We start from the raw sequence: 9560 nt of genomic DNA, 5'->3' as shown, positions 1-9560 counted from the left end.
AATTACAAGTTAGTTTTTCTGGCAGTGCAGGAGGTGCGATGGGAGGGGGAGGGCGTGATCGCAGTGGAAAATTTCACACATTTCTATGGAAAGGGGAATGATATACATCATTTAGGGACAGACTTTTTGTTCATAGCAGAATTAAGGCAGCAATTAAGAGAGTAGAATTTGTTAGTGACCTGTTGTATTACGTAATTTTGGGAGGACGTTGGTGCGACATCATTATTCTTAATGCGCATGCCCCAACTGAAGGAAAAAGTGATGATATCAAGGATAGCTGTCATGAAGAAGTGGAATCAGTATTTGATATATTTGGCAAGTATAACATGAAAATTATGACAGGAGATATCAATGCAAACGTTGGGAGAGAGGATATTTTCAAACCCACATAGGAAAAAAGTGTCTTCATGAACTAAGTAATGACATTTGTGTTAGAGTAACAAAAGTTTCCATGTCATAGATCTAATTGTAAAGAGTACAAAACTTCCACATAGCGATGTTCATAAAGACACGTGGAATTCTGCAGATGTTAGCACACAAAATCAGATGCATCAAGTTTCAGTAAATAATAAAGGGCAGAAAAGTATAATTGATAGAAGGTCATTCAAAGGAGTAGATTGTGACACTGACCATTATCTGGTAGTTGAAAAGTTAGGGAGAGACCTTCAGTAAGTAAATGAACTAAGAAAAATTTTGACACAGAAAGATTTGATTTAAAAAAATAAATGATTGAAACGTAATGGAGAAATTACAAGTTGAAATTTCGAATAGGTTTCGAATTTTAGAGAGAGATAAAGATAATGAATGCATGGACATGAACAGGGAGTGGGAAAATGTCAGAATCTACATCAAAATTTCAGCCAAAAAGAAACTAGGATACTACTCTTGAAAGCAAAACATACCACGGTTTGATGAAGCGTGTTCAGAATTAATAGATAGACGGAAGCTAACAAAACTTCAATGGTTGCAGGACCCAAACAAAACAAATACGGATAATGTATGTAAAGTGAGTCGCGAAGCTTTTACAACCTTTGATGGGCAAAATTGTTGAGTTTGAAATAAATATTAAGGAAAGAATATCAAAGGCAGATACAGGTATGGAGAAAACTGCAAAATTTTGAGCTTAGAAATCTGTATTGGTCCCCCAATTTTGTTAGCGTGATTATGTCAAGAAGAATGAGATGGGCTGGTCATATAGCATGCATGGATGGGGCAAGTGGAGTAAAACGGGTAATGGTCGGGAAGCCTGAAGAGAGGAAACCGCTGGGGAGACCTACACATACTTGGGAGGATAATTTCAAGCAGAATCTATGGGAGATAGGAGTTGAAGGTGATTGGATTTTGCTGGCCCTGGACAAGGTCTGGTAGATAGCTTTGGTTAGTTCGGTGATAAACCTTCGGGTTGCTTAAGCCCACTAGGTAGTTAGTTAGTTACGCTCCATGACTTTCAGTTTGTTCGTCTCTAAATCATGCCTTTCTTATCGACATTTTCACTAACATTCGTCCCAATTGACAGAGTTCGTTATTCCGAATTGCCTCCGCGGCCAAACGGCCGGTATCTTGAAGTTCTGATAACTATTCTCCATAATCATAATGTGCATAGCCAACCTTAGAAAGTGATAGGTCTCGTGGCTGGTCACACGTTGACTCCGGAGGTAATTAGAAATTACCATTCACTAACTTACTTACTTTGTTTTATATCATGTCAGTGGTATCTGCCTGTTCTTCATTGCAGGGGAGCGCTTTCCTTAAAGCAATACCATCCAATGCAGCTGGCTTCTTTGATGTATACAGACAAATGCTCAGATCGGTAAGTTTGAGGCCGTCATATAAAATACAATGTATCTGCATTACAGTCACCATTTTATAGTTATTTTTTACTGTCTTCTTATCTTCATGCCCATCACTAAATAGCAAGAATAATTTTAAATAAGATCCCAAGAATTCCTACTTGAAGACTTCACGGAGCAGAGTCTTTCTGAATTCAACAATCGTTTGTGTAGTACACTCCCAGGTCTTGATGAAACCCAAAAATTTATCATTGATGTTCACAACAGCCATTCAATGGACCCTCTCCCGGGCCGTATGATCCCAGTCTAAATTATAACACTCTAAATATTATTGAATGTATGGTGTATATACAGTGCAGCAACTGGAAAACTGGACTGATGCTGGAAAAAAATTATGGTTCCATGTATGAGCAATCTGAGCATTGTTTATTCAAAGTAGCTTTCTCCTGCATCTACACACTGAAGGTCATCATACATTGCTGTCATTTGAGAACGTAGTGTGAGCTGAAGTAGACGTCTCTCTTGTGTGTGTGTTGTGAAGCAAGAATGGAACAAAGAGCGAACATCAAATTTTGTGTTCGGCTGGGCAAAAGTGCCACGGAAACGTTTCGAATGATGAAGCAAGTGTACGGAGATAATTGTCTGTCTCGTACACGTGGTTTTGAGTGGCATAACCGTTTCTGCCATGGAAGAGAATCATTGGAAGACGATGAACATCCTGGCCCAGCACAAACGATTTGAACACCAGAGTTGATTGAAAAGGTGCGGGAAATAATCACCAACAACCGATGTGCAACGCTTAGAATGATTTCAGAAGATCTGTGCGTTAATAAGGAAACCATTCGACAAATAATAACTCAGGATTTTAAAAAAAAGTAAGGTCTGTGAACGGTTTGTTCCACATTCATTAACAGACGATCAACCACAGCTCGTGAGTTGAACACTGCAGGGAACTCATTGATGCCACTGAAAACAAACCCAACTTCCTGAATTCGATCGTTACGGGTGGCGAGACGTGGTGTTTCCAGTACGACCCCGAAACAAAGCTACAAATTGCGGAGTGGAAGTCAGCAAACTCTCCCCAAGTCAAGAAAGTTCGCCAATAAAGATCAAATATCAAAACAATGATAATCATTTTCTAGGACAGCGAGGGAATTGTGCACAAAGAGTTCATACCCAGTGGCGAGACAGTTACTGCTGCCTACTATCTTGACATTTTGAAACGTTTGCTTCAGAAAATCCGTCGTGTACGGCCTCAGTATCGAGAAGATTGCAGTTGGTTCCTGTTGCAAGACAAAGCGCCAAGCCATAAGGCTCTCATTGTTAGGGAGTTTTTGGTCACCAAAAAAGTCTGTGTAATATCGCATCCACCATATTCACCAGACTTAGCACTGTGTGACTTATTTTTGTTTCCAAAACTCAAATCACCACTGAAAGGCTGTTGTTTTGATGACGTGGACACCATTCAAAGGGCTGTAACGAGAGTATTGAACATAATTCCAGACACGGCCATCCGCCATTCCTCCCAGTTGCTTCATGGTCGTTGTGTGCTACTTTGAATAAACAATACTCAGATTGCTCATACATGGAACCATTATTTTTTTCCAGCATCAGTCCCGTTTTCCAGTTGCCGCACTGTGTATTATTATTATTTCCAGTTCTAATAATTAGGTCTCCCAGATTGTCTCTTCCCTCCTTATAAAACAAATATAACTTTTTTCTAATAGTCACACTTCTTATAGCCTGTAATTCAACTAAAAATAATGTAATAGATCGATACACACGAACGTACTTATATATTCCAAGCGTGACAACATAAATTTGTTAATTTCTTTTAAATGTTCAATGAATATGTTAGTATATTACATGGACCCAACAAGTACATTTTCCGAACAGAATACTTCACATTTTAAATTTGCTTTTCACATTCTAAATCTAAGTCGCAATAACATAAAAAGCATGACAGCAACTACAAGAGACTTTTCAAGAGACAACTTACACAGTAGGAACTATTCGACATACACATACAAATTTGTTCATCTGGAGACTGTTGACAGGAAACTGAAGGCCCCGAATATTGCGGAATTGGTCGTCTCTTTTGTCTTCCTCGGAGTACTCTACAGGCCACATTTTGTACAAACATATCTTGACTAGCACACGTGAAAGCTTCAATGTCCTATGGCGGCGCGTAAACGGAAAGGTAATGAAACAGGAATCTTAAAACAAACATGTGAATTTTACTAGTATGGTTTCAACAATTTGCATGAAGGGAATGCTTTTATTGTTTTTCTTAATCGTGTACTTTAGTTACACAATTAGGATTCCACTGCACGATTAATAATTACAGACATCAATCTGTGGCTGTAAATAATTCATTTAAATTCAATAAAATTAATTTATTTACGTGTTTGTCAACAGCAAGAAGCCAATAACAGGCAAAAACTGATAATACATACAATAATAATAAAATAATAATGAAAAATACTATACAAACAGATTAACTAAACTTATACATGTACGGTATTAAATATAACAGCTAAGTACAGGAAAATCCAAAATAGAAACAATATTAACACAAGGCAAAATTGACGAATAAATATAAATAAAAACAAATAATCCACCTAGGGAACACTAATATAATTGTAAAACGTTAAAAAAATATAAAAAAAAACAGATAACGAAGCTAGATCATCTATAAAGACAACCTATCTAGATCATTTCCCTTATTGAGAACGTGCCCTCAAGGGAGACAATGTTAATGCTAAATACGTCCAAAGATTTAAATACGGCATTTGCAGCGATGACGCACCTGGCTGAAGGACTATGTCTTAGTGCACTGCTCACACTAAAAGTAGAAAATTCTCTTATTTGCCTCGCCGGCACACGTAAACCAGCAGCGTCCATAATGGAATGGCAATTTATTTTGCCCTTAAAGACATTAATAAGAAATAACGCATCGAGATGTCGTCTGGAATAAAGTGTTCTAAACTTTAAAGTAGATAGGATCAATTCATATTTGCGTGGGATATTAAACTGAAAAAATCGGTAATTGCACAAACTGGCAAATTTTCTTTGAATATTTTCTAATTTATTAGAATTTGTCTGTGTAAGATTATTCCAAACGACCGAGGCATATTCAAACTTTGACCTAATTAAAGCATTATATAAAACAATAAGGCTGTCTAAAGAGGAAAAATTATAAGCAATAAAAAGAATAAGTTCTAAGGTCCTTAGTGCCTGGGAATGAACACAATTTACATGACAGTGAAAATACAGTTTACTGTATAACAAAACACCAAGATCATTTATACAATTAGTACGCAAGATTAAAAAGTCACTAACAATGTAATTAAAATGGATACTGTTGGTTATACGTGTGAACGATATAATTCTGGTTTTCTCAATGTTAAGTTCCATATTGTTATCATTACACCACTCATGTACGGAATCGAGCTCTGCAGTCATCCACAGATTTAATAACACAATATAGTTTCAAATCATCAGCAAATAAGAGAAATTTTGAATACTTAATTTTGTCGCAAAGGTCGTTAATAAAAATATTGAATGAGAGAGGTCCCAAGGTAGAGCCTTGTGGATAACACCGAGTAAAAAGAAGAAGACTGTCCTAAAATAATAATGGCAATAATAATAATAATTTAATTCACTAATTTGTTAAAGTGCATAAACGCAGTAATAAAACGAATTACATTCAAGCACTAAAAGGAGGCTCGACACGAAAAATTAATATTCACACAGCAAAATCTCAGTGAGAACAACGTATGAATATAATATTGCCCAAATTTCTTTTAAAATACAACATTTATTGTAAAGATTCTCTATTAAAATTCACATTTTATTCGGTTCGGCCTCTCCCATTTTCATCTGCAGCAAGACAATGAGGTATGTAAGCATTGCGGACGCATGCTGGAACACAAGAATACAATTTGGTGCATGAGATTAATAGACGTATATGTCAGTCTGATTCAGTTTGAGAAAGAAACATACGGGCACAGACAGAGATAATATTAGATCAAACAAATAATTTTAAATTTAGAGAACTAATTTTCAAATGTGCGATAGTATGTTGCAAAAATATGATTTAGTATTGCCTTACCAGTCACACAGATAACCCCCCTTCCACCACACACACATGCACACGAACTCACGCACGCACCTGTGCTAGTTTGGATGACTAGAGTTATAATAAGTTTTCTCCCCTGTATTGATCTATCCTGAAAATTGAGACGATACGCTCTTTCAGCGCGATGTTAACAAACTACAAGTCTATAGATCGTCACAATATAGACGGTCGTAGTTTGCATATGCATATATGACGTTACAGTAATACACTTTTTCTCTTGTCAAATATACACTAGATTATTAAAATTATAATATGTTATTGTGTTGTAAGTAGTCACATACTCACCGAAGCGAACAATTTTCTGTTTATATTCGTAAAACCCAGCACTGATATCACTGGAGGATTCATCGATATCGTTCCCAGAAAGTTGTTTACCTAGAACAATATATCATGGATTATTACGAAAGATCTATTCATCTTACAAAGTTTTATTACGATGTAAAAATTCATTATTCCTCCTGTGTAAATCTTTGGGAAATTTTTTTTCGTAAAAGTACAGGATTGTGTATCTGGATAAGAACTACAAGGAAGATTGTGCTCCAAATATTGGTTCATAACCAGTTCCTTCAAATACAGATTATGTATTTTAATACCATCTCGATAAAACACAACATACAAACATTGTTTATGTCTCGTTCACAGCTGATCTAACAAGAACGGGATATTTGGACTGAGACCGAAATGTAGTCTACCTGAAGTCAGTTAATTCGGAGAGCGAATATTGTTAGGGAGGTGATGAGAAAGCTTGTTTACATCTGATCGTATGCTTCTCTACAAACGAAAACGTAAGCTTTATGCATAAATAATGTAACCCAATGCGTTAATTTTTCTGAATGTTGCTATGTCAAAGAAATACGGAAAGAATTTTTCTTCTAATTAGGCAAACGAATAAATTGCTGTAAATGTTGTAAATTGAAGAGAAGTTTAAACACACACAAAACAGCTTAGCCCTTTCCAGCTTCTTGAAGAATGTAGTTGGTGGATTTTTCCACAGGCTGGATTGTTTTGCCAACTTCATTCTTGTATATTTATAGCTTTTCCCCCATTGTCAATGAGCCATCTAACCTAATAAGCATATCAGTTGTCTAAATATCGACATACAGCACGTAAATATAAGAAACAATAGATTCTTCGTGTTTTCGGTAGGGAATTTTGATGGAATACGCCTGGAAGTCTAAGAAAAATGACAAATGGAACCTGTTGCGCTTTCCCCAAAATGTTACTAACCGTTTTCAACGTACTAATGAGTTAAGTCACTGAATGGAACACATCGTCTAATCTTTCTCGTCATTTTAAACTAACTGAATATTGGCTGTAGTACAAGATCATCACAGTAGTTGGAGCATCCGATATTCTGGTATATTCCATCTGTGGTAGTGAATAAAATTCAAAAATCTAATTTCATATTCATCTAGCCTATTAACCACCAATGGACATTAATTTAGGCGCCACATATCACATTTTAATTGCCTCTGTCAATACTTTTAATACCTGCAATTTAATGTTTCTTGTGAGTCTCAACATCTTGAAGAGAAAATGGATTTTGACTTCATTAACAACCCTTATCGAATGGCTTATTTAAACGCAATTCAGGACAAAAATGGAAAATAACCCATTAAAAGTGTGACTGCTGTTTCTCAGAGCACGATACATTACAAATAAATAGGAAAACTGACCTCAAATGTGAATCTTGCCTCTAGTCGACTTATAAACGTCACTGCACGAAGAAAATTATTACTTAGGTTTTCAGTTTAGTAGCGACAAAATCTGTCACGTGATTTGCTACTTTACCATAGAATGTAGTTATAATGCTCATTATACGTTTCATTTTGTTCTATAAGCCGGTTAAAGAAAGAGTCCATGAATTGACTCCTGTAAATTAAACAATAAGCTAGACTTTGCTTAAGGCAATTCAAGGAATGGTCATGTCTGTTAGAAAGAGGGGTGTTTGCACTCTTTATTTAAACTTTGGGTAAAATAGAATGATAAATGTATCACTGCTGAGATACTGAATGTAATTCCTATAATCTTGAAATTGCGACACCATTTTATGCTTACCGATAGTAAAGAAAGTTGTCCATGAGAAAGAAACTTCTTATCGACGAAAACTAATATACAAACTTATACGCTCCAAAAACACAAACCTGAATTAACGAAAATGCTTTGAATCATTAAATTTCTGCACTACTTTCCAGCATCCTTCGATAATTCGTACTCCATGCATATACTGACCTCCTGCTGTATGTCCTGCCTTCTGCACCATGTTGTGATATGATGTAACTCCTTCTGAACATTTGTTTCGACCTGCAGTAACAAACAAAGTTGTAAGTATTTGGGACGTAATGAAATTTTGGCTTTTATTTCAATTAAAATTGACATATGGCCGACGATTGCCATTTCACTTTAGATCTTGTGAGTGTGTACGTGTTGATGTGGGGGTGTTGTCACCGCCATCTATTTTTGACAGTGACGACTTCATACAAGGAAAAGTTCATCCATGGATTTCTTTAACTTGTAAATATTTTAGCTGAGCTTGATCTAACTTACAGTTGTCATAATGTAGTCCGCCTTACTGCAAATACAGTATAAAGGAGCTACAAACAGAAGTCCGACCACGCCAATAGCAGTCATCGTCACGTTTCTGCTGGAGTGACCATCGCTGATCCCAAACAGGAGTCCGTACAAGCACATGACGAGGCCAAAGAGAATAAATGAGACGTGCAGAGCTAACAGAGTTTCCGTCGCAACTCCTGCAACAAAACAAGACATTTCTTTGTATTTATACCTTGCGCCTTTTATGCGGTTACAGCTACAGCAGATTACTAGTTGATTTCTGTATTCTGGGTTGTTGCGCTGTGTAGTCTGGTCGATGTTAATCAACGTTTCAGAGGTCATACTGCATCCGTTATCAGGGCGATGAATGAACCTGATGACGGTGTCAGTATGACCTCTGAAACGTTGGTTAACATCGACCAGTCTACACAGCGCAACGAACCAGAAGACAGAAATCTTCATACTCACCGCTGTGAAAACCTCAAATCTTACAGATTAGTAGTTGTGTAATATTTTTAAACAGCGCTGACACTATTATCATTGACGGCGACTGCAATAAAGATGTGTGTTTCCATTATATGTACTACCTTGCTTTACACTATTCTGCCTTAGGAGTTATCACAGCTTCGCTTGATTTCTTGCTACCAGAGTCGCCACGTTCTGAATTATTATTTTGATTTTTTTGGGCATGTCACGAAAGGCTCACTCGTGTAATCAAATGTGACTCGCACTTTCTATAATATTAAAAATTGATAGATGATATAGTACTAGATATTTAATTATATATATGATTGTAAAAATATTCTTTCTTTGTTTCTCTCATCATCTTTACAGGTAGGTGTAGAGGTTTTTATTTATTCGATTGATCTATGTGGACAATGGTAGGATTCCTTGGATGATGGATCAGCCCGACGCAAGGCCTCCACCTATACAAACACAGAAAGACGTGGCCAAACGACCATGCCTTGAGTGGGACTGGAACCCTCGATCCCAGCGGCCAGGCGCACGACGTCCATGGCTCAGACCACGTGGCCACTACGGCTGGCTTGGAAAAATATTTTATCATTTATTAGGTC

General features: G+C 36.7%; 1 protein-coding gene across 1 annotated transcript; it reads right to left on the bottom strand.

Annotated features, from left to right (window-relative positions):
- Positions 1-5033: 5033 nt before the first annotated feature.
- LOC147873351 (gustatory and odorant receptor 24-like) lies at positions 5034-8670 on the bottom strand. Its single transcript, XM_087351375.1, has 4 exons — positions 8479-8670; positions 8164-8235; positions 6217-6306; positions 5034-5714 (listed from the first exon to the last, which is right to left on the bottom strand). Exons 1-4 carry the CDS (start codon positions 8620-8622, stop codon positions 5637-5639), a joined length of 384 nt encoding a protein of 127 aa, XP_087207501.1. The 5' UTR covers positions 8623-8670; the 3' UTR covers positions 5034-5636.
- Positions 8671-9560: the final 890 nt, after the last annotated feature.

The sequence above is a fragment of the Zootermopsis nevadensis genome, unplaced genomic scaffold, assembly GCF_977971745.1.
Source record: "Zootermopsis nevadensis isolate Lab colony 2312 unplaced genomic scaffold, Znev_1.0 Znev_ptg000019l, whole genome shotgun sequence".
Classification (NCBI taxonomy): domain Eukaryota; kingdom Metazoa; phylum Arthropoda; class Insecta; order Blattodea; family Termopsidae; genus Zootermopsis; species Zootermopsis nevadensis.
Note: the sequence above shows the minus strand (reverse complement) of the source record. Positions and strands in the feature narration are given on the sequence as shown.

Excerpts from the sequence above, each read along its gene's own strand:
- LOC147873351 (XM_087351375.1), bottom strand. The coding sequence starts at position 8,622 with ATGTGCTTGTACGGACTCCTGTTTGGGATCAGCGATGGTCACTCCAGC. Across the intron at positions 8,236-8,478 it reads CGGACTACATTATGACAACT|GTCGAAACAAATGTTCAGAA; the intron begins GTAAGTTAGATC and ends TTGTTACTGCAG. Across the intron at positions 6,307-8,163 it reads GGCAGGACATACAGCAGGAG|GTAAACAACTTTCTGGGAAC; the intron begins GTCAGTATATGC and ends ATATTGTTCTAG.